Source organism: Acanthopagrus latus, chromosome 11 (genome assembly GCF_904848185.1).
Source record: "Acanthopagrus latus isolate v.2019 chromosome 11, fAcaLat1.1, whole genome shotgun sequence".
Classification (NCBI taxonomy): Eukaryota; Metazoa; Chordata; class Actinopteri; order Spariformes; family Sparidae; genus Acanthopagrus; species Acanthopagrus latus.
In genome coordinates this window covers 13,936,683-13,960,952 of record NC_051049.1, presented here as the reverse complement: position 1 = coordinate 13,960,952, position 24,270 = coordinate 13,936,683, and the positions used below count along the sequence as shown (strand labels likewise).

Genomic DNA, 24,270 nt, shown 5'->3' with positions numbered 1-24,270 from the left:
CTCCTCTTCTCCTCTGTTTCTCTCTCTCGCTCTCTCGCTCTTTCTCACTCACTCAGTCTCTCTCTCTCATCCTTCTGCTCAGCCCTATTACGTATGCATCCATCCTTCCCACTCCACACATTTCCAATCTTCCCCAGTTAGCTACAACAAACATTACATTTACATATTGATTTCGTAGTTTTAGTCAATGTAAATATGCTGTCATTACAGTAAATTTGAGCTTCTGTTAACATAAGCTCGTCCAGATCTGCGCAGATTAAGGGTGTGATTGCATAATTAATGTGTGCGCTACATATTAATTCCCCCATCCCTCTCTTTCTCTCAACTCTTCCTCCTCTCCTTGGGTTCTGAGCCCTGATTAAGTGCCTGCTTCGGCCCTTAAGCCTCCCATTGATATTCAGCCTCACAGACCCAGCGTTTGCTCAAAACGCTACTTAACCTCGCAGCTTATTGTAAATGAAGCTTCCAAAAGTTGATTCCCCCACCTCCTCCTCACTACGTGAAGCACACAAAGTGTCTGCGTTTGCACCGTTCACAGCCTCTCTGTCACAGCCGTAAGCTACTGCTATATGGTGCCAGTCCACAAAGTTTGACCCTTCAAGGCCTCTGGGACAGGCCCCGTCTGCACTACCAGGTCTCCACTTGCTTATAATCAGTACATGACGTCCACTGTGAGATTGTGAACATCTCAGAGCAGTTGTTGCCTGTAAATAGCTTGTATCTGTCCATCTTTGAGGATTTTTTAAAATTAAGATTATTTGAATTGTGAGATATAAAGGCATATCATATTGGTTTTATTGGTTTTAAGACTGATGCAGATAGAAATACTTGAATAGTTTAGGAGCATTACATTCAGTACATTTATAGTCATCAATCATAAATTCATCTTCTAGTCTCTGGCACAGCTTATGCATGCACAATAATGGTACTTTATCATTAACTTTCTTGGCTTGAGAATAATATTAGCTGCAGTGCTGGTTCCTTATGGCAGCATTGTTCAGAACGTTTGCTGGGTTCCTACAGGTCACAGAAATCGTAGAATGTTTGTGAATTTGAGGGAGGAAAATTATAAATATATATTGAATCTATTTAGATTTTTCATGCAAGAATACAATTTTCTTTTCTTTTAAATTCAATAGGCTACGTTCTGCTGTCTTTTTAAGTTATTGAGCTTCTGTAAAACATGCTACTTTTCATTATAAAAATTCTCAAGGTTTTAACCTTGATGTGTGATCGGTGTTGGGTTCCTGAATTGAATTTGGAATTGTGGCTGGAAAGTAAAAGTTCTTTTTTTTGTTGGTGTTGGTCAAATACCTTACCAAATGCTGCAGATGAACAAGTGCAGTTTGTGTGAGTGCCAGTCGCAGTAAAATTCTGCGTTTAAGCTGTCTTTAGGGTTTTGCAGTTAGAAAGATGCTGAAGGCTCTCCTGGGTTTATTTCATAATAGCTTCCAGGTTTGTTAGCAATAAGGTAGATTGATAGGCTCCATGCTGTTTCCGTGCAGGTGGTCATAGCTGTGGTAGCCCGCTGTGCTGTGTGCAGCTCCGGCCAGGCTTGTTAAGACACAACCAGTGAAGTGGGCGGCTAGCCCCCAGAGGAGGTGCCCACCTCCCTGTGGGCCAGCAGGCTACCACTAGTTGACAAGTTTCAGCTTGCCCTTCACTTGACTGAGCTACTCTTAGTGATAATGTTTGTTTTCCTGTGCCCCTTTCTTTTATTCCTCTTGAGTCATTATTCTGCATCCTTTACATGTTCCTTCTCTGCATCAGTTTTTACTTTTTTTTAATTACCTTTACTGTGTTTGTCCATATGTCTTACTTTTTTAATCTTTTCCCTCCTCATTTAGTCTCCAAGAGTCATTGAACCAGAACTTCCTGCTGATCATCAGCCACCGCGAGGCCCAGAGGGACTACAATCTCAACTTCCCCGGCTCCAGAACCATACAGGAGGTATGAAACAAACCATGCAGGACATCAGAAAGTCGCTTTTATATGCCCAGACACACACAAAAAGCTCTTAGTAACTCACCCACAGACTCACATGCATAATATTATTATACCTGATTCTAGTTTCCCATAACACAGCTTTCATTCCATTGGCCAAACATTGCTAGTCTATCTCAGCCATCGATTCATTATTCATCACAAATGATCACATTTCCGAGCACATAATTACTCTCACAGCTGCGGTCTGGTACAACCCCCTCTTTTTCTACCCACTCCCCCTTCGCAGTGTCTTTCTCCATCTCCCTCTCTTTCTCTGTCAGCAGTCTTGGAGGCGTTTTAAATACTGAACATTGTTTGATCTAGGCATACGGGAGTGATGGAAAGAGACAGAGTCCATTCATTTTCTTCATCTGAAACTAAACAGTAGATTTGGCAGCCTATGAAATATTTATAGCAACTCATACTGGACCCAGTGTGAGGGCAGTACAGCGCCCTGTCCATCGGTTATTACTATCACAGCTGCAAATGGTTTAAAAGGAAGAGCATGAAAATATATGAGTGTGCTTGTGTGCCCATGTAGATTTGTATGTGTGCGAGTGTGTCAATGTTTGGGCCCCATTAGCTCAGGCACACACAGACACACAGACCCATACATACATATTACTGCCATGTACTGTCCTGCTCTTACCTCCTATGCAGAGTGAGACCTGAGCAGGCTTCATTTGTTATTCACAGTTGATAGCCTGCAGTCGCAGGTGAGGGGAAATAAGCACCAGACTGATCAGGTAGGACAGAAAAGTCCCACTGTTGATCTTACCTGCTGTGTTAGTCTTTGTGAAGTAATTAGTTGAGTCATTTTTTGGGCTAAATTCATAACATTGACATTCAAATACTTTATAAACATTTGAATGCTGCACAGCTTTTTCCTTGAATTGCGCATCTCGCATCCTGGACATTAGCTGGTTATTGAGTCTCACTCGCAGGTCATCAAATGCTGACTTTGTTTGGACTGAGCCACCGACCTGAAGCTTCTCTGTCCAAAATTGCTTACCTTTAACAGGCAGTGTACGAGCACCATTATTACATTCATATAACCATAACAAAAAATCAATTTCGACTGGAACACACAGCTAGTAATTCACTCTTCAGTAGCAGTGAAAGGTGTTCCTCAGAAGTTCCTGGCTCACTGCAGCTAAGGCTGGCTGTTCAGTGTGGGTCAAGATTACACTAATAATAATCAGGCTGCTAGCAGGGCTTGTAATGGTGCTAATGGAACAGATTAGTACAACCAACATCTCAACTGGAGGAGGCAGCTCGCCTCCCCGGTTCTCTCCCTCTCCTCCCTCGCTCCTTTTTTCTCCTCCCTCCGTCATCTCTCTCCTTTCTCTCTCACCCTCTTCTCAGGCAGATGGTTTTGATGAGCACCCACTGTGAACCTTAAGTGTTTCTGCTGGGATTACAAACACTGGGGAGGGGTCCCTGTGGCGTGGGAGGGGGGAACCATGGACACAGAAAGGAGGCAAAGGACTGCTGGCTTGGTGGGGGTGCTGTAAGAGGCCATAGGGGAAAGAGAAGGGACAATGTGGGCTTAAACAGGCCTCCATGTCGCGGTCTTTTCCTTACGCATGCTTGTCTTTAGGCATCTCAAGGCCCCCTGCAGTGAAAATGAGGCCCAGAACGTTAACCTGCATAGATCTGGACTGTGTTTGCCCCATGTTGACCATGCTCTTTATATATTTACTCTTGAGCTGGGGAACAGGCGTCTTTCCCTTACTAATTTATTACTGTAATGCTGTGTATGGGAGGATTTAAAAGGTTTAGTAGCTGAGATCTACAGGTACAGCTCCAGACAGTCAGATAGTAGTACTGAATGACCTCGGCTAAGTTCTTTGGAGTAATATGTGATGCTCATGGTACAAATAATAATGAATGAGGTTGTGAGATTTTTAGTTAACAACAATAATAGAAGACACAGAGTTTTTTTTTCTGTCATCATAAGAAGAATTGAGAATGCAACAAAGAAGTAACACCATATTCGGCCTGCCTGACTCCCCCTTCTGCTCATACTGTGTCCACTCACAGACACATATGGACTCCACCACAGAGCACCTTTCTCTCTCCACTCTCCCTTTTGTCTTAGCTGAAGACTAGCTGATGGTCCCTGCTTGTGCATATCAATAGGGATAGAGTCCTATCTTCTTGTTTGTCTTTGCCAAAGGCTCTGGCTTTGCCTTGTGGCTCTCAGGGAACTGCCCTTGCCCCTCCCTTTCTATCCCTCCATTCTCCATCTCTCTCCCAGTGTCCCTTCTCTACCTTCTTTCTTCTCCATCTCTAGAGCGCAGGGCTGTGTAGACTCTGATTGGCATTACCAGACAAGAGTGTGGGGGTAAGTTGCTGGCTAGCTTCTGAGCTAAGCTGGTGAGCAAATGTTTGCCAGGGACGTAGAGGGTAGAATAGGGATGGCTGCTGGTTTCGGGGTGTCCGTGACCAGACCAGTTGTCCTGGGGATTTCCCTTCTCCGCTGCCCCCCGGGGCTGTGCCTGGGCCCCATCCCGACTCCGCAGCTGGGAGACATATAGGAATCAAATGCAGTCAGGGCTACAGAACTGAGAAAAGGAAGGTTGGATCGCAAAAGGAATGAAAGAAAGGCATCTGGTGCCTAGGGGAGACGAAGAAAGAGAGCGAGAGAGAGAGAGCTTGTGACTGTTTAACGGAAACCTTTCCTTCTCTTTGATTTGCTTCCAGCCAGGGATTACAGGCAATTGGCATTTACAATGATTGGATCATTAATTTTGCCATATTGCCGCAGCAGCTCAGCACTGCAGCCAGTTTAACTAATGTAGTGTGGCTCATACAAACGTCCCGCATCTGAGCATGAACAACTCAGTAGCACTGTACTTCTCATTAAGACTTTAACTTAATACAAGTTGAGCTCTTTACATTTTATTGTCTGTATGTACAAGTAAGATTGATGGATACCTTTTGTGAGCCACTGGAGACTTATACAGTCTGGGGTTGTATATAGACATTCTAACAATACAATGTAGGAAAAAGTAAGTTTTAGTTGGCGATTATAAGTAAACTGCACAAACTGCACAAAGGAAATGACTCGGAGTCACATTAAATATAAGTATTTTTGATTTGTTGCAGTCTGACTTATCAGTGAGGTGACAGACAGGGGGCAGCATTAGACAGTATTGCTCCTTGTGTGACGGCTGCTGTGGGCGACAAATGCAGTGCTTTGTAACTGAGCACTGCTGCAAAAACTTCAATTACCTGGAAAAGCTACGGGCAGCCGCTATAATTTCTGAATTACTTTGTCTTTGATGTGGTTGCATTAGATTCCCATAATAGCGCGGTTCTTTTCTTATGGTCAGCGAAAGCCTGTGTGAATGGCTGCCTTCACATTCTGGTGGTGTGGTTTCAGGTGGGCAGGCCTGGTGTGTAGCTGTGTTTTCTCTCTGTGGTGAGATTAGGTTGTCCTCTGCCAGGTGCTTTTCACTGTCTGTCTCCACTCTCCTCCACCACCACCTCTCACCTTCATTCTCTTAGTGGTGGGCGTTAGTTTGTTGTTTCTCTGATGCTGCTTTAACCTCTGACTGCAGCCTCTTCATTACTAGTGTTTATGCCTCTTCTTTCCTCCCTTTTCCCCCCTATTCATCGGCTGGCCAGCCGGTCAGTCAAATCCCTGTAGTCCGGCTGGTCAAACATAGATATTACACTCTGTAATAACACTGGCCACCCGCTCTGACCCCAGCCTGCTATCCTGGCCATTGCTTCTCTTCATAAGGATAGGCGCCGAGCAGTGTGGTGTAGGATTTACGATAGAAAGACAAAGGATGGACTGTGCCACTCATTTATTATTGTTCTTTTATTTTTTTCTCAGCTTGTTTGTACTGTGAATTGCTTTGCTCTGCCAGGCCCAGCACAAATAAAATCTAATTTCTTTGAGAGACTGATGACTTAGATAGAATATTTATTGTTGCCTTCGTAGAAAGATAAATTCAGCTTTAAACATAATAATTTCTGCAAGCAGCCCATCGTGTGTTTTGCTCTCAGACACCTACACAAACACATACACAGATGCAAAGTGTATGAGATTATTAGGATGAAAGCGAGCAGGCAAAGTCTTCCCCCACTTTTTTCTCAGTTCGGTGTTTTGCAGCTGCTTTCCTGCTTTGCTTGACGTTGGCTTTGACTTTGTGTTTGTAGTGTTCTTTAAGTTTCCACCTCCATGACCAGCATCCGTGCATATGCCCAAGGATCCATCTCTCTTCAGTGCTCTTTACAAAGACAGGATTTGACCCGTGTGTGGAGGGATCTTTGCTCTACAATTGACAGTTTTCTCAGCATTAGTGTCCAGCCCTGTGGGCCCGAAGGGCAGGATTCTGTTGAACAAATGCACCAGAATCCACGGCCGCCAGCGCTCAGACGCCGACAGGGCTTTGATCAGCTTCGGCTGGCGCACATCAGGCTGGCGTTAGGGCTTTAAACCAACAACCCACTGGACGGTGTAACACAGCACTCGCTGGGACAGGCGCTGCTGGCTGCTAACTGTTTAAAAGCACGGAATGTTATTAAGTGATGCAGATACAGCGTCCGCGCATGAATGGGAAAAGAGAAATACTGTTCATTTCAGAGCGTGGGGCTGTTGTTGCTGGGCATTAGCTGTGGCATCTGAAGAATGCTGATAACACTGGCTGTCTTTTTTATTTTTTTCTCCTAACTCCTATTGACTCATCTCCACCTTAATTCTCTGCCTCCATCCTATTTTTTCTTCAAGCTGCTGAATGGAGGGTACTTTGATGTAGCCCTCTCATAATTTATTACACTGTATTTACTATCAAGTTAGCCAAACCACTTATTCCAGTTTTAATATTACTTAATAATGACTGGAGGGTAAAGAAAAATATAAACATTCTTAATGAATATTTACAGTTAATGTTATTTTTTAGATTTGACCTTTCGCTATCACTAGTGGGTCTGTTTTTTGTACATTAAAATAACTTATTTTATCTTCCCTTTGTGTTTGCAGGTGAAGAGGAACATTTCAGACTTGACAAACATCCCAGTCCGGCATCAACAGTGGGAAGGATGGCCTGCGTCGGCATCTGATGACTCTGTAAGAGACACAAGCACACAAAAGCACAATAAAACAGCAAACACTTTGGTACTATAACAGTTCTACAGGAAAGATGTCAGCATCTGTGTCCACTTTTCTCTTTTCTCTCCATGTATATTTTGTCCTCAAAGATTCTTTTTATTATCCAAGAGAATCTTTTTAAAATAGTTAAAAGCCAAGCACAAATCGATTGTGTTACATTATTTTACAATTTGCAGTAGAAACTCTTCCACACTCTGTAATCCAACTGCAAAACCATCTGTCAGAGGCATGAGAGTAAGATGTTGAAGCTAATTAAGATGTCAAAGACTGTTCCCATCCCGTGTCCTCTATCTGTGGACATTAAATCTCACATCATTGAGTCCCACTGACCTCTGCCGTCCCAGGGTAGCTATTCCCAGCCATTCACTCTGCACACAGTCAAGCTGATCAGGAGCAGCCCTCATACAGAACCTTGTGGAACCTCTGACCCCTTTTGTCTCACCCCTTCTTTGACAGCATACGTGTTCCCATGCTAATTGTATGGGATGGTTTATCATGCTACATTGAGGAGCTGTTGTGCACACATTCTTGTGTTAACCCCAAGCTAACGTTTTCCTTTTAGATCTTTGTGATTGTTGTTTGGTTTGGAGTATTGGTATTGACTTTGTTTCATCTCTTTACCAAGTGTTATTGAATGTGCCCCTATGCCAGGACTGACTCTACTGTAGCAACTTAACTGATTTTCTATTTAATTTTTCAAAATATTAATGGCCATTTATGATACGTAAGGACAATTTGTTCTCCATCATGCAGTGTTTTCTAAGATACAGCCTCTTCTATCTCACTCATTGTTCGTGTTTCAAAAAAGCAGATGAACTATCACTGCACTTGTTTTTATGTAAGTTTAACAGAGAAACGGAGAAATTTGCACTATTAATGTGCCTGGAAGGGAAAAGGACAAAAGGTTATGCATCCTTTTACTCCAGAAGATTGTTTGCTTTATTTTGTTCCATTACAGCTCAGTGCAGGCAATTGTAAAGCCGGTAACCACCAAACAAACCATACTGCTATGATACAGATTTGTCATTGTTTGCATTATCTTTGTAGACATCCAGTATGTGATCAGCTAACCACCCTGGATTGCAACAGAAATACAAATCTTGGTTCTATTCTGAATGCACATTGTGGGCATGTTTGTGCCATGACCGACCTCAGTGTTGTGTTCATGTACTATGGCTCCAAATGAAATACTTTTACTGTTTGCACCCACAACACTCTTCGCATTAACAGGGGAAGAGAGATAAACACAGACATATTTTAAAACTGTGTTCATGATGTTGACGTGCCCAGCTGCAGTAGACTTAACAAGGAATGTGTGATTCTACTTTGAAAAAAGAACAAGAATGAGAACAATTCTTCAACATGTCTTAGTTTTTGTGAATTTTGACCTGAATACCATTTGACTTTTTTAATGTCATATTCTTTGCCCACTGATCACTGAAAACATTATTATATCACAATTAAATATAAAATATTTCATTTAACTTACATTTTCTTCATAATCTCCAATAATCTTCATTATCATGGAATTAATTTTTAAAAACACTTTGTTATATAAAATAATTATTTATTCTTGAATAAAGTCACTTGCAGTGTCTGAATTAGTCATTTAAAATTTTTTTTTTTATATTTTACCCCTTTAAAAAACGTGGTTTAAGTGGTATTAGACAACCTTACCACTAGCCTCACTCTAGTTTGTGAACTTGTTTTATAACAAGCAAGCCCAGACAATCTCAATGTAATGTTTAGATAAGTAAGGATAAATTAAAAATAATTCCCTTTTGTCTTTATATTTGTATGTCCTGTATTTGTGAACCTCAGCTCAGCTGCCTACCCCCTAGGTAGCTGTGAATATGATGGTTAGGGATCCTGAAGAGATTGCAGCTCATTGTGGCATCATGGGCCCCATTGGCACCTGGCTAACACACATCTGCACTGTCTGTGTTTCCTGCATGAGGAGATATTAAAAAGCACAGAGACAGAAGTGTAATAATGGCCTCTACTCTCGCCGCAGCCCTCTTATTGAAACGTCTGAAGGTATTAACAGAGAAAGCCCAGGGCTTGGCGGGCCTAGCAGGCGGGTAGGAAGCCAGTGTTAGTGTCTAGCTCATTAGCCCAGTCTCATCTCCCGGGGTTTGGGCCAATAAACATGGCAGCCAGAGGCCCGAGATTACGTTTAGCTCTGCACGCTAGCCCACTTGCAGTGGAATCGATTACTACTTAACTCTGCTTTGCCTTTAAGTGTTTGATATAACTGTTTTTGCATTTACGTTTGTGTGTGTGTTGTGTGTGCACGTATGCATTTATGTATTTGCAAATGTGCCTGTCTTTTTGTATACACTGTGTTTAGGACTGGATATTAAACTGTAACACTTATTGAGTACCACTTGAGCTGTGCTGGATCACCAAATTTTGAAAACATCTTGTTCAAAATGGTCATGGAATTCTTGGTCAAATTATTTGTCTTGTTTACTTATTTTCTTCTGGGTATTTTCAGATTTTTATATTTTCTTTAAGTTTGCAATATTAAACATTGACACAGCCGATGTTCAGCTTGAATAGAAAAAATATATGTTTTTGTTGAAAATGTGTTTTTCACAGTAAAAGTGTAGTTTTGGTACTGCTGTGCAAACTGTGGTATTGTACTAGCAACAGTACTGAAACATTTCTTAAAGTAATGTCCAACACTGCGACACTCCGATTTACATGGATGCTTTAGTAGTTGAGTTGGTAGTTCCCAGAGAGACTCTATTCTCAGTCAAGTCGGTTGCAGTATTTGCTGCACCGACAGTCATGAATTAAGCTTACTGGGAAATCGTTTTTGCCAAGACCCACTATATATATATATATATATATATTTTATTTATTTATTTTTTTACTTTACTTTAAACTTGTCCATCTAATTGATCAGACTGTTCAGAGTATCAGTTTCAGCTGTCTGTTGTTCTTGTCCTCTGAGAAAGATATTTGAGTGGTTGCATTGTTTGTTTATGTATTGTTGGAGTGTAGGAAATCACTTTGTTAGAAAGAAATTCTCACCTTTCAGGGGAAAACCAGTAGTTATGTGCTGCGTCACCCTCCGGATACTGTCCACTCAACGTGTTTCATTGTTTATTGTGCTCTGAATTATTCAAAGCCTTATGGAGAGTTGAAATTGGATCGCAATGGATAATGCTCATGTAGCACTGAACAGCAGATTAGTATATTCACTGCACTTGTGTTATTGTATTCGGTGTTAGAGCAAGGAAGCTGAATGTAAATGGAAGTGGCACTACATGTAGTTAAAGCAGTAGCAATGTGAGGCGATGTTCATTTTTAGTAGACAGATTGCTTTGACCTCAATCAAGTACTGGTCTGAAATATTTCTCAGCCATTTCCGTGTTCATCATAGATTCATTCGAAGACAGTGAGTACTATGTTCCACAGTAGCATTTCTTTAAATTGTCTTTGTCCAGTGCATGACAACAATCTTGGTAGAACTGGAAATGTCCTCTGTAAAATAAAGTACACTTGTTGGACTTTGCTATAGTTAAAACTTGAATTCCAGACAGATTAAAACAAATACTCCAGCATCTATTTCAAATACCATGATCTAGCTCTGCCTTCAAATTCCTACTGATACTTGCGGCTTTGACAAAGCTGTTCTGAACAGTTCTGAGTATGATGACAGAGGTCTTGGCAACAGTGACTGATTTCCTGTGCTGTTTGAAATACGCTTTGAGCCTCTTCCCCTGCTTCCTCCATCCCTCCTCTATTCCTTCGCCTGAGCAATCCGGCATGGAGAGTTTCCAGACAGGCCTCATTTCATTGGAGCTGTTTTGACTGGCAGACTTTCCTCGACACCTGTTGGAGTGATTGACAGCCAGTGGGACATCCTTATTACATCCCCTCATCACTTCAGCCCCCACCACCACTCACCCTACCTCCTAGCCAGTAATTGCTGACATTTATGCAGTGTTTCATGCTGTTTGCTAATGTATTAATGCTGCAGAGAGTTGGAGGTGCTCTGCCTTCAACGCCAGCACCACCCTCTATTTCCCAGCTGGCAAAATGGAATCCTCTTTTACCTGATAGGTACCTACAAAACCAAGGTTTTATGTACATCTGGGGGGGGGGTGTTCCCATAGCAACAGGGCTCAGCCGTAAACTCAGGCAGAGTCCCCCCTCCCTTGTGAGACTGGCTGCATTCAGGTGAGATTCGGCATCAAGTTAGTCTGTCTCATTTTCCATCTCTTCTTACTGTTTTTATGTGTTCCGTTAAGCTCACATTTAACAGAAATGATGATCTCTTCATTTAAGCCGGGGAGATTCCTTCTTATTAGATTAGTCGCCTATTACTGCACAGGAGCGTAGAGGCACGGCACCATGCTGGGCGTAAGAGACACCACCTTAACACCCACTGTTAAACATCACCCTGATCCAGCAGTCGTAAATTACTAATCTAACTTTAAATTAATTCAACTTTAAATTAACTGAGATGCTGATGGGCTTAATACACAGTACACAACCCTCATTATATTTATCTTTATATGGAAATCAGACATTTTATAGCCTTTAATGCTGTAGCAGTTTTTCCACGCAATATCAAAAATCAATATATTTCCAAGGTATGGTTTTGTGGTCAGAAAACACTATCGGCTAGTGGCCGATAATGACATTATAGCTGATTAACAGAGCCAATAATATGAAGCCAAAATGCTTTCATTTCAAGTGCAGCAACTACATACTATGCACCAATAAGGTTGGCCAATAAAGATGAAGAAGAAGAAATAGAAGAACAAAAAGTCACGTCATCACCAATTTGGAGGTTTTTGTACAAACACAATCACAGTTTACAGTTCATGTTCCAGAGGGTTTCAGACAGCAGGGGAAAATCTACACATCTAACATTAGAAAGGCTCAGAAGAGCGGTGAATTATTAAATCCATCTTTACTCACTACTTAACTGAAAAATAAAATGCACATCTCTAAGTATGAGATTCCCTAGTTCTGTATTTGTGTGTATGCACCTTGTACACACTGTGCAGACACTAATCAGTAGAGACTCAAAGGAGCCTGAAACAAGGAAACCAACAGGTGTTAAGGGTGGGGCTCATTTGGTTTGTCTATTTCTTGTTCTACTTCCTTTCAACCTGTCAGGTATAATTTTCTCCTGATGGCCCTGTACTTCTTCCTCTATCCATCTCTTTTCTCTTTACTGTCTACTGTACTCCACTTCTGACAATGTTTTTCTTCTTTTGTTTAACAACCTTAAAAACAAAAGAAAATGTACAGTAAATTGAAGAGAAACCCATGTTAAAATGGTCCCAGGACAGAGGACTGTTAGCTTTTTGGTCAGTCGTTTTTCCTCTCCTGAAATCGGCCAGTGTTTTGAACAACTGTGTCACAGGGGATCATTGATTGTTCAATGATGTAAGGGATCTTGTTTTCCAGATGTGACTGTTGATGACACATGTTGCCAGCCGGAACAGTGGTCTAAGTTTGTCAAAGTGTCTTTGAAAAGACCGTGCATGACTGATTTTTTATTTGACTGGATGTTCAAACACACACTGACCAGTCCTTTCCTCGCTCCATCAAAGAGAAAGTGGTGTAAGGTGGTACTGTGGTTGCTGTCAGTGCAGCTGTCAGTAGTAATTATCTCACACTCACAGCCAGACACCTAATCCAAACACTGCCTACACTAGAAAAGAAAAACTGAAACACAGGAAGAATGAAGGGAGAGAAAGGAAGAGAAAGAAGGGTAGAGAAGGGAAGAAAGAGTTGAAGAGGGGAGGGAAAGGAGGGAGGGGGCTGAGGGAGAGAGAAAATTCTTTCCCTGTATCGGCCCCTGAATGCTTCGAGCCTCAATGCAAGTGTTAATTAAAAGAATCCAAAAAAGAGGAGCCAGTTCCTTTGTGCAGAGATGTGGGAGAGGGTCATTTGGGGGGGTTAACCTCCCCCCCCCAGCCCCCGTGCCCTGCGGCGCTTCAGCCTTGTTTCCACGTTTTACTACTGAGCTGCCTAGCTGCACTTGTGTACCTCAACATCAGGAGAAGCCATCGGGTCAAAGCGAGGAAGAGGATTGAGAGGCACTCAACTCGTTTTTTTTTTCTTCCCCTTTTCACCTCCCCTCCTTGCATCCATGTCAGCCCAAACCCTCCAGGCTGTCTTTGACAGGGGAAGTGATCAACTTTATTTATACACTTATTAGACCCTCAGACGAAAGCCTCTCATTGTGAGTAGCGGGGGTAAAGGGTTTATTGGGATCCTCTCGGCAGCCGCTGTTAAAGATTCTCACGTTTGATTGCCACTCGATTGGGGAATAGACAGAATAGACTTGGGGCCATGCCACCACATCCTTAAGGCTCAGACCCTGTATGTCTTTGTCTGATTCAATACCTACAACTCTCTCTCAGTGTTAATTCAACTCTCAGGCCTGGCACCAATCATGTCTCAAATGGGTTTTCTTTAAGTCACTGTTTTTTTCTTTCGTTTAACAAAAAGTATTGCTAACTTCCTTTGCTTCTTCTGTCAGGGATTTTTGTTCCATTGCTTTGTTAAGTTCTCTGGAAAAAATATGAATACCAGAAAGATCTAATAAACAGGATCAAGAGTACTAAATCGGTTAGAGTTAAGTTACACGAACAAAGACGAGGCAATTCGGTTAAGTGTTCTTCGTAGGTGTTCCAGGGATACTCGGCTGTCCTTGCTGTGACATTACACACTTGTTATTGTCAAGAGTATGCTCGCTACTAATTGGTAATAGACAAGAAATACAATACGCATGTACTCCTCTGTTACTGTGTCAGGGGTGACTGACTGTCTGAGGCCTCATAGAAAAGGTTTTAATTAATTGAGAAGTCGTGTTTATCATATATATATTTGTCATATGTTTCACTGTTGGCTTTAGCAGTGATGTCATTCTTGGTTTGTGTAGTTTCAGCATTGCACGGCAGTCTAGTCGCTGTTTTTTTTTGAGCAGTTTTCTTTGCTTAAGACAACACAGAGAAGGAATACTCATCAGGATATTATTCATTCTCGAACTCTCCGGGGAGATATTGCGTTTTTCATATCTTCTCTTTGGTTACTGAGCTGGTGGGAATTTAAGACACAGCGGTCAGTATTATAATCAGTATTTCCAGAGTCAACTTTATTTTCAGGCTGCAATAAATTGTAAAACGGTTGTTCCTCTCCAGGAGACCAGTGAGATGGAGTTCTTTATCTAAGGTTAGGACAAAAACTGTATATACACATTTATACTTTAAATATGAAGTATAGGTACGAACAACCACATCAAGGAACAAGGAATGTGGTTGCACCCAGGAATTAATAAAATCCTCCATCATGGTATATGTAATTTTATATCAAAACAATGACAGACATTGTGATACTGTATGTCTACTGGAAAATCAATGAAGAATCATGAATTAACCGCCAAACAAATAAAGATCATTTTTGTACATCATCTTTCAATGCACAAATATAAATAAAAAGACTTGGAGCAAAAAAACAAATAAAGATCATTAAAAAATGTCAATATTTCCATGAAGCACTTCTGCTCATTGATTCACTGGAAATGGTCTAAAGCTGCATTTCCAGCGCAGGAACTTTTCCCCAGAGACTTGGAACCTTTGGACCTTTGTGTTGCCACTGCTGGGACAAGGGTCTAACTGGACATTATTTTACCCCCTAAATAGTCCCTGCTTGAGGGATAGTGCAGCCCTGAACATTTTGAAATGGTGGAGGACTTTTTTATTTTCAGCCATGATATTTGTTTTTAGTAAATTGTGCTTCGATACATTAGCATTGAGTTACAGAAAATGGCATACGACTGATAGCCCAACGACAAAGTGGTAGAGTCACGAGCAAGAAAGTATATGTGAAAAAGCTTTTGCTTTTTCAAAAAAAAAAGCTTTTGCTTTTTCACAGGTGAGCTGAGTAACTATGCCGATCTTTGTGGGTCTTTAGGTCATTGTAAGAAATGTAGGCAACAGCAGGCTTAAGGAACCTTTTCATTCTTCGAAAATTAATTATTATTATTATTGCGACTAAAAGTTCTGGATGGATGGCTAGAATACACTCAGATGTTTTAAATACATACAGACTGAATGCAACTTCTATGCGTTCCTCTCTTGAGAGCCTGATGCTACACAAGCATTGTTTTAGATGATGTGTTCACTTTTAAGACATTTTATATAAGAAATGCATTAATGAACTTTAGAGCAAAGGCAGTCATTTCCAATTGAAGCGAAAGCCTTAAATTCATAAATGTATTTCATTTAAAGTTTTGTTTTGCTCTTGAGTCTGAGAACTATTTTTTTAGTGAATATTGACAATTCTAGAATGTGCCCCTAGGTGGTGATAAGTTAAGGGGATATATATATATATTATGATATAAATGTAACTTGTTAAAAATCTCTGACCATAGACAAAATTTATGTCATCATGGTATGTATCATCTAATTGCCCTAGGTGCACCTAGTCATGCATGTAGCTCAGCCACAACTGTCCAAATGATTTTTGTGCAAACATGTTGGTCTTTGTTCCCGCGAACTCACTTTCGCAGATTGAAAAAGATAAGGTACTGTGAAAAGATGGAAAATAATAGCCACCAGACACTTTAGTTCTTATCAGTGCTAGGTACACAGCAGTACTCTCTCGTAAGTCCATGTTGCTGACAAGGTCTAGTGGTTACACTGTTCTCTCCCGCTATAGAAGCTTAGGCCAGCATGAGGAACCGCTCTACTTTAAAAGAAACACAGCGAGACAAACTCCCTGCGGTCTGTGTCGCCCCTTTTCAGACTCAATTGGCGTAGCATGTAATCGTCTCCTGATTCAACCATGTCCAGCTGCTCTTTGTGTTTCTTAGCACCTGACAATGGAGCAGATCACAGGACCTCTGTAGGGGACGAGCAGCTTCTCTGCTTCTTATCACACCCAACCTGCCTCAGACCTGTTGTTAGGAAGTTCACTCTCCCAGAAAAGTTTCTGCATGAGTTTTCTGCTTTGCTCTCAACAATTAGTTCCTCAATGGACATAATGTTGCATTATTGTGACAAGTGGCAGTACGTTCAGGCTACGAGTCAGGGTTTGATTGTTTGTTTGATTGCGTACCACCTTTTATAAGCTAGGTGTCTTCATTTTCACACTACTTTCTGCAACCACCTTGCCTGTATTGCTGATGTTCCTCTGGGTCAAAGCCAGGAGACACCAGCTGTAATGAGTCCCTGCTGACGCTGACATTTTCAGTCCTGGCTTTGGATTTGGCAGCTCATTAGTCAGGTGTTCTCTTACTGTAAACCACCATCACATTATCGGCTACAACAGGTGTACAGAAACCTCATCAAGGTTTTTTCCCTGATAGGTGAGATGAGCATGGCTGTATTTGAAACGTGATCAAGTATGTCATGATATTTATTTGTTATTTATTCAAAATGACCATACAGAAATACCTATTTGTTATTATGTTGTGATTTATATAAAGGTACTTAGTTGATTGTTTCTTCTTTCATTTAGAACCTATGAACACATTTTCATTGAAGTGTTCAACAAAATATTAATTATAGAATAGAAGATCAAAACAACTTTTCAACTAAGAATAGCTGCAAACAATAAGTTTAATATAAGATGTGAGTATACTTAAATATATCAAACATTAATACAAAGAACTGATTGAATTGTAGCAACAAATAAAACAAATACAGGCCTTACATAATTGGCTTTATGACAACTTTTTTGGCTTACTTTCATAGACTTTCAGTGCTGTTTCACATAATTCTTGCATTGGTGACAAAAGAACTTAGTCATGTATGAGTCAGTTATGGGGACCTTTTAAAAGGCAGTTTAAGATGTGATTCTTTTTGGGTTCCTGTCAGACTTTTTGTTCCAAGGTCTATGCAACACAGGTAGCCCTTCTTTTGATTACGTGTTGCTCATGTTGAGCTTGATTGATCAGAGTCCTTCCCCTGTTTGGAATGACCCCTTTCTCTATCACATTCATTCCTCTACATGTTTGTTTGTGTTGCATTCATGCAAACGTCCTACCTGCATAAAGGAGAGTGGCAATTCCCCATGATTTTTAACTTGAAAGTTACTGTATGTAGACTAAGATGGGGCAAGTAATCAAATATAGTAGTAGATGTCACTCAAATGGTTGTCCTTGCTCATTACACATGATGTAATCACTCTTTCTCATGTTTTTTTGTTTTTTAGATGACGCTAGCTGTCTCTGGGATCAGCTATCCTTGCCATCACCTTAGTGTTTGTCGAAGGTCTTCACCAGCCAATTCCCAGGAGCCTACAGAAGAGGTACACACACACACACACACACACACTTTTTCTAAGGATCTGGGTTGTAGATTAATTCCTCCCAGGATGTTGTGTATGCATGCCAACTCATAAAGAATGGTAACAAAAAGGCTTCTTTTAGTTCCCTCTTTTGCACTAAGTCCAGCAATCACTGCATTATTTATGTTTACAGTGTGCAGATGTCCATATGGTCAGCGACAGCGAGGGGGATGATTTTGAGGATGCGTCAGAGTTTGGTGTGGACGATTCAGAGATGTTCGGAATGGGTTCCTCTACCTGTCGGAAATCACCTATGAGTACGTACAGTGGGGCATCTTAATAATGGTGGATTAGGGTCGTGGCTCTAGATAGTGTATTATTGATATGCCTCCAAAGCTTCACAATAAAATAACTTTTATCCCTTTGCAGTGCCAGAGAATAGTGAGAACGAAGCTGATGCCTTACTGCACTTTACTGCCGAATTTTCTTCAAGGTGAGCAAAGTGTCAAGTGCCTCGTACTGATTCAAAGGACTTTGGAATCAAAGAAGGCTGGTTTGTAACAGTGTGCTCTGTGTGTCCTGAAGGTATGGGGAGACCCACCCGATGTTCTACATTGGGTCTTTGGAGGCAGCGTCTCAAGAAGCCTTCTATGGCAAAGCCAGAGATGTAAGTAAGATGATCGACTGCTTGGGGCCTGAGAGGCAGGTTTTTTTTTTCTTTAAATTTACTGATATACTGTAACGGGTAACAAAATCCTGTTTTTCTTTTTACTTTTCATTTTGACTAAGATATGAGTTACTGATGTTAACAATGTTGGCTTATCCTTTAGAACTGATGTCATTTCTGATTGAAGTAGTCCAGCCGCTGCTCAATTTTCTTTGCTTAAGACAACACAGAGGAGGAACACAGACTGAGCAGGATTCATTTTTTATCTGTCAAGGGAGATACTGTGTTCTCTGTGTTCTCATATCTTCTCCTGCATTCCTGAGCTGGTGGGAATTTAAAACTCAATGGTCAGTATTATAATCAGATTTTGCTTTGTGCCTCTACTCTTTTTTTAGCAGCTTCAATAAATAGTAGAATGGATGAGGACCTGTGTGACAGAGTTCATCATATTATAGTAGTTATAACGCATCCAAAAAAAATAATATGATAGAGAATGGATTCAAGGATTTTGGTTATCAGCACTCACTAGTCAGTCTATATGATTCCCTCCCACTATAGAAGGTGACACCACATTTCTACTGAGATTTCAGCAGCAGAGATGCTCCATCAAAGTCTAGTTCACAAAACACATATATCAAATGCCAAAACACTGCACAGTGTTTAATATTCACTTTCCAACCATGAATTATGTAGTTTTTTTCCCGTCCATCTCAATGATTGTTACACAATTCAATAAGTTATTTGTACACTGATGATGCAACAACATATTCTTCCTACAATGTTAGTTTGCATGTTTTTAAACTATCGCATAGCTCTATGTTTCTGGTTTATGTTCATATTAAGTTGTGGAAAACATTCAATCAGGTTAAACTCATTTATTTATTTATTTTTGCTGTAAGCCTTGCCATTGGCACCCATGCTGTCCCACCGGATGCTGCTAGAAAGCATCATTAGGTTGACACTGACAATAGCTTCTGTCTGAAGTGAGTCTGTTTTATGAATGAATAAATAGACTAGTTATCTGTAAGAGCTGATATATTGTTCAAGTTTTGGAGCAGTATGTGCTGTTGGTTTTCACTGCATTTATTAGGACACAGAGCTTTGGTTGGTCTGAACTCAGTCTTATGCGGTAATGCCAGAGATGTATGAACACTAAGCAGAAACAACTCTGAAGAAACTTCATAATGATTATAAACACTACCTAAAATGCATGACATAGGCTGAATGCTAGTTACCGGTATTTTATAACCACTGAAAGGAAAAGTCTGAAAATGAATAACCACACACACACTGAACTGACAAATATTAACAAATGAATTTAGATAATAGTCAAAGTCGATGTCCTTGTTCATACAATATTCTGTCTGCTCCCTGTGTCATTCTTTGTGGAGAAGGCTTTATAGCCACATTGATATCATTTCATCAAATTTTCACCCTGACAGCTGAAGCTTTATTTTTAGCTGTCCACTTTCCCCCTTGTTTTCTGGCTTTTGTCCTTTTAAGGATGCTTGTATCAACTGACAGCTTGTGTGGATTACAGCCTTATTAGACTGTGAGGACACAGCAAGATGTTAGGGGGGTTCAGATCACCAGGCACGGAAAGGGAGGGAGGGTGGAATAGATGATGGTAGGGGCACAAAATGGAGAATGTGGTCTGAAAGGAGAGAAAGGTGCAAAAAGTGAGAGTCGGAAGAAGAGACCGAGATAGAGGAAAGAAAGGAATAAAAGCACAAGAGATTGCAGGGTAAGTTTAAGTGATGGAAGGAGTGTGAAATAGACAGAGATGAAAAAAACCTAAAGAGAACCTTGGCGTCTCGCCTGCTTCCCAGCTGATCTCCTCTCCTAAGCCAGCACAATATGGCCGATGTCTCCCTGGTGTTCACACGCTCCGTACTGTACCACTGTGCTCGACACAGCGCAGGGGCGAAATAGTATTCATTTTCACTGTATTATGTTTTATTCTGGGTGAGCTTGATTTAGTCTGCCAACTGTGCCGTGGTTAAAATGGCTTTAAGGGAAGCTGGGTGTGTGCAAAGAATTCTGCATAAAAACAGAAGCTATTTGATCTGTTGCGTGTTTGTCCTGTTTTGTCACAGGCGTCCTAGACGACAGGCCAAAACATGCTGCTTTTGACGGTTTCATTACACAGTAGCATATGTGCAAGATTACACCATCCCTTCTCCCATCCATCCAGCCATCCTTTGCTCTTTGCTTCCATTCGTAGAGGAATCTAGTTTTTGTGTCTTCAGTGTAGAAAAAGCCTACTTCATTAAGGGGATATCGGAATAGGGCAGATTTGACTGAAGGGGGGACTACTCAGTGGGTTTATAAACAGAGGAATCAGTCTCATTCTCTGAAAGCCTGGGAGAGGCTAATCACTAAGCAAAACACTACATTTGATGAAGTGTTTCTGAAGGTGTGTGTTGGGGGAGTGTTGAGATGGACTCAATCCATCCTTAATGAAAATGCTTTGGGCTGCAGAGCTGAGCTGAGCTGAGCTGAACCCTCTTGGGGATCAGTGGTTAGTCAGAGCGTACAGAGAGATAGGCCACCCATCACTAGCCACGATCCTTGCTAAATCCCCATCAACGCAGTGGTTAATCACTCTAACCCCGCTCTCCGCTCCTCTCTCCTGTCCGCCACACACAAAGACACATCAAAATTCATAGCCTCGCTGGAGAGGAGAGTTCAGGGATTTATCACTGCCAAGTATCCGCTTTAAAGCCCGGCAATAGCCCCGCCGAGTCAAGAGGAAAGAGCAGTGCTGAAGCAGAATGGCATATGGCATATAGATGTATGTATATCTGTCAGATCTACCGCTAGAAAGCCGAGGCGACGCTCAGTCATGGCTTATTGACTACACCTCTCATGCATAAATACATGGATTAAGAGTTAAATCAATGTAGAGTGCGAGTGAAAATGCAGAAGACTAAGCTATGAATTTACCCAAATTCGAACATATTTTCTACCAGGACTCTACACTAGACTGGCAGCCAGGCAACTCCTGGTGACCAAAACTGAAAATAAGGTTTCATGTATGTTTGAGTAAATAAGATACTATGCAGTTTTACTTTTCTAAATAGCATTTAAAAGCTTTATTGCAGTAACTAACAGATGTCTTCGTAGCTTGTGTAGACCTATGGCCCTGTAGGATGTGCGCTACCTTAAACTAGTGGACCTGAGGTGAACATACTCTCTCCAGATGCCGGGACTTAAAGCCTGCCAAGACTTTGTTTTTGTTAAGGTTCCTCTGGATCTTAGTCAGAAAGTTAGGTAGTAAGTTTAATCAAAGTTTGAATTACAAATTTGACTGTGGTGTTAAAAGTTTGACAAACCTGTCAACATCAGAAAACAACTTGATTTGCTTTGCCTTTGTCTCTAAAACAGATGCATGTAAATAAAAACATCATTGTGACGTGCAGTGCTGTCTGGCTCCAATATTTAAAAAGTGCTAATGCAATAAATCTTAGAAATGTATTCATTTTGCAGTGCACATCTTGACGTTGGCTGCCTTTTTTATAGATATAAAAGTGGTTACCATTGATCACAACTAAAGGTCAAGAATTGTTTGCCAGTTTTTTTCTAAATGGTTGCCAAAGACAATCCTGTAACCGTTGCTATTGAGCCCCGCCTATATTTTATCCACCTAACAACCAGTAAATGATCAGAGGCTTGCTTAGCATAAAGTCTACTTAGTTTTAAGCGTGTAATTCAAATCTGGCAATTGATTTGATTAGTTCAGTCACACTTAGCAAAGAGTGTAAAATGTGATGCTGTTTCTGTACTAAAGAGGTATTTCAGCAGAGTGTGGAGAGCTTCCTGTGTGGCTGGTCATCGATCTGAGTGTGTTCTCCCACTGTGTGTTCATGGTCATTAGATCAGTCATTTGAGCTCTTCATTTTGAAGTGTTTGCTTTTCCAGACTGAGCCTGCCATCTGTACAGCAATCACTATCTGCACTTCTCTGTCCTTCTTTCCGCTGTAGCTTTCTGTGCGGGGCTGTATCTCATTCACTGACCAGGTTAAACATACCATATCTGTGATTAAAAGCCTCTTCTGAATGTGATACAAAACTCATTCTGAGAGAAAATTGGCCAGTGATTAAACCCTTAGCTGTCTGTCAGGAAAAAACATGCCACTTAAGCCCTGGAGGTCCCCTTTGAGATCTAACAAAGAGGCTTCAAATTAAAGAGTCATTCCAGACTGTTTGCCACATATTTTCATGTTTATCGTTTTTTTTGGCAACGCTATAAACGTCTGCTGGGTGATAGTGACAAGAAAAATGAAGGAAAGATGAGGTGCAACACAGTATACTGAGACAAGCATACTTCATTATCATAGGTTGAACATTGTTGAAGGTTTATTTCAACTCTTAAATCTGACTACTGTAGGTGTAAGTGCTAATAATGATAAACTTTAAATAACTATATTAACTGTTCAACTACAATGTGTTTTATTGTAATGTTGAAACATAAAGCGCTGGTACAAGACAATACATATACCAAAATTCTCATGCTCATATTGTACATTGTCATTTAGTAAATGTGTAATACTGCACAGTTGAAAATTTAGCCTCTCTGTCCTGCTGTATCAGTCAGGCTCGTTATGGATTATTCTTTGAAATATATCTAGCATTGTAACATTTTGAGTGTTTTATTTGTTTAATGTCAATGTTTAATTTCATACTTGAAGTGTTCTGGACTGTTATAGCAGGAAACACTACCATTGTAATGCCACATGTCTCCTCTGGACAGGAGAAATTGACATTAGATTGTTATGAAAATTACTATTGTTATTAATGATTTGTTCAGTTCAAATAATGCATGTCGTGCCATTGCTGTTTATTATTCAGTTACAATAACTCAGATTTTACATTTGATCAATATTGGGACTAAGACATTGAAGTGCTCTTATGCCTAAAGAACAGGAATACACGCACACACACACACGCACGCATACCCAGCAAGCTTGCATTTAGGTGAACAGGTGTGTGGAGGGGACTATGGGGTCACTATCTAGCTCAGGTTGGACCTAGTAATTTAGCTGAACTGAGGGATTTGCTCCTCCCTGCTAAGACAGGCAATACAAAAGATCTGACTTGAAAGCAGAGAAGGAACAGAGGGGTACGGACAGTTTAACTGAGATGAAGGAGTTCAGTGTGCCAAAATGCCCACTTTGATTAGTCTTTACACTTGCTCTAATTGAGCGTGCATGTGTATGAGTCCTTCACCAGCGAGGTACCACACAGTTAAGTTTGTCTGCGTCTGCGCATGTGTCAGGACGTCAGCGTTTGAGCGTGTATCAGGTTGTTTTTTCTTTTTTTTTTTTCCACGTTGTAAAACTCTCCCTCCCCTCACACTCATTCCTCTCTCAAGACTGAATTTGCTTGTCTTCTCAGCATGAGTGTTTAATCTTTTCAGGCCGTTGAATCGGCCCAATGAATGAGTCCCCAGCTCCATCTCTCTAGGAGCCCTGGAGATTATTCTAAAGCACTAATCGTTGAGCAAACACAGCAGTGCTCTCCCATTCCCATTCTACACAGGCCACAGTATAGCACAACTTCTTCTTTCACTTCCCCTCACGTTTTTACGCCCTGTGTAGATTTTTTGCTTTCTGGCGTGCGTAGCCTAGATTACTGCTCCTGAGAAACGGACCTCTTAACTCCCCCCTCACAGCCATGGTTAAAAATGCACTAAGCTGAGGCCGAGAGAGTTTTTCTTATTTGTTCTTTTATAGCAAGAGAAGTGACATGTAATTTAGAGAGCATTATTTCCAACATTGTCCCCTGGAACCTTTTATGTTTGTGGGTGTGTTTGTTTTTTAATTAGATTGTCAGTAGGGAGAATCTGCCAGGCTTATATGATGGTGTCAATATCCTTGGATTTGGAGCTTCGTCAATATTGTCTGGCCCTGCCGCTACTAACCTGAACAGGCTGCTGGCATTTGGTGTAAAATAAATAGAGTGATTTGTCTGTTTTGTTTTCTCCATATCTGCGTCGCCTCCAAGAGAAGTTTTATTTACACCGCTCTCCATTTTATTTTGCTTGGTATTTGCTTTTTTGCCAGTTGTGCCTCGCTGTGGTCTGCAGGAGTCATGCTGGCTCTGCACCCAGTGGTCTCTTATGTCATTTTATACTTGTGTAATGTGGAAATGTCTCTCCAGTGATGAGACACCCACATGATTAGATTTTTTTTTTTTTTTTTGTCATTTGATTTGATTGAGTTCA

General features: G+C 41.0%; 1 protein-coding gene across 1 annotated transcript in view; it reads left to right on the top strand.

The window, feature by feature from the left end:
- The window catches only part of faf1 (Fas (TNFRSF6) associated factor 1), a 65,560-nt gene that overhangs the window by 16,236 nt on the left and 25,054 nt on the right, over positions 1-24,270 (top strand). The window contains exons 7-12 of the mRNA XM_037115323.1: positions 1,848-1,950; positions 6,983-7,069; positions 17,303-17,398; positions 17,571-17,694; positions 17,807-17,870; positions 17,963-18,044. Of these exons, the coding sequence (XP_036971218.1) occupies positions 1,848-1,950; positions 6,983-7,069; positions 17,303-17,398; positions 17,571-17,694; positions 17,807-17,870; positions 17,963-18,044 (556 nt within the window). The remainder of the gene's footprint in view (positions 1-1,847; positions 1,951-6,982; positions 7,070-17,302; positions 17,399-17,570; positions 17,695-17,806; positions 17,871-17,962; positions 18,045-24,270) is intronic.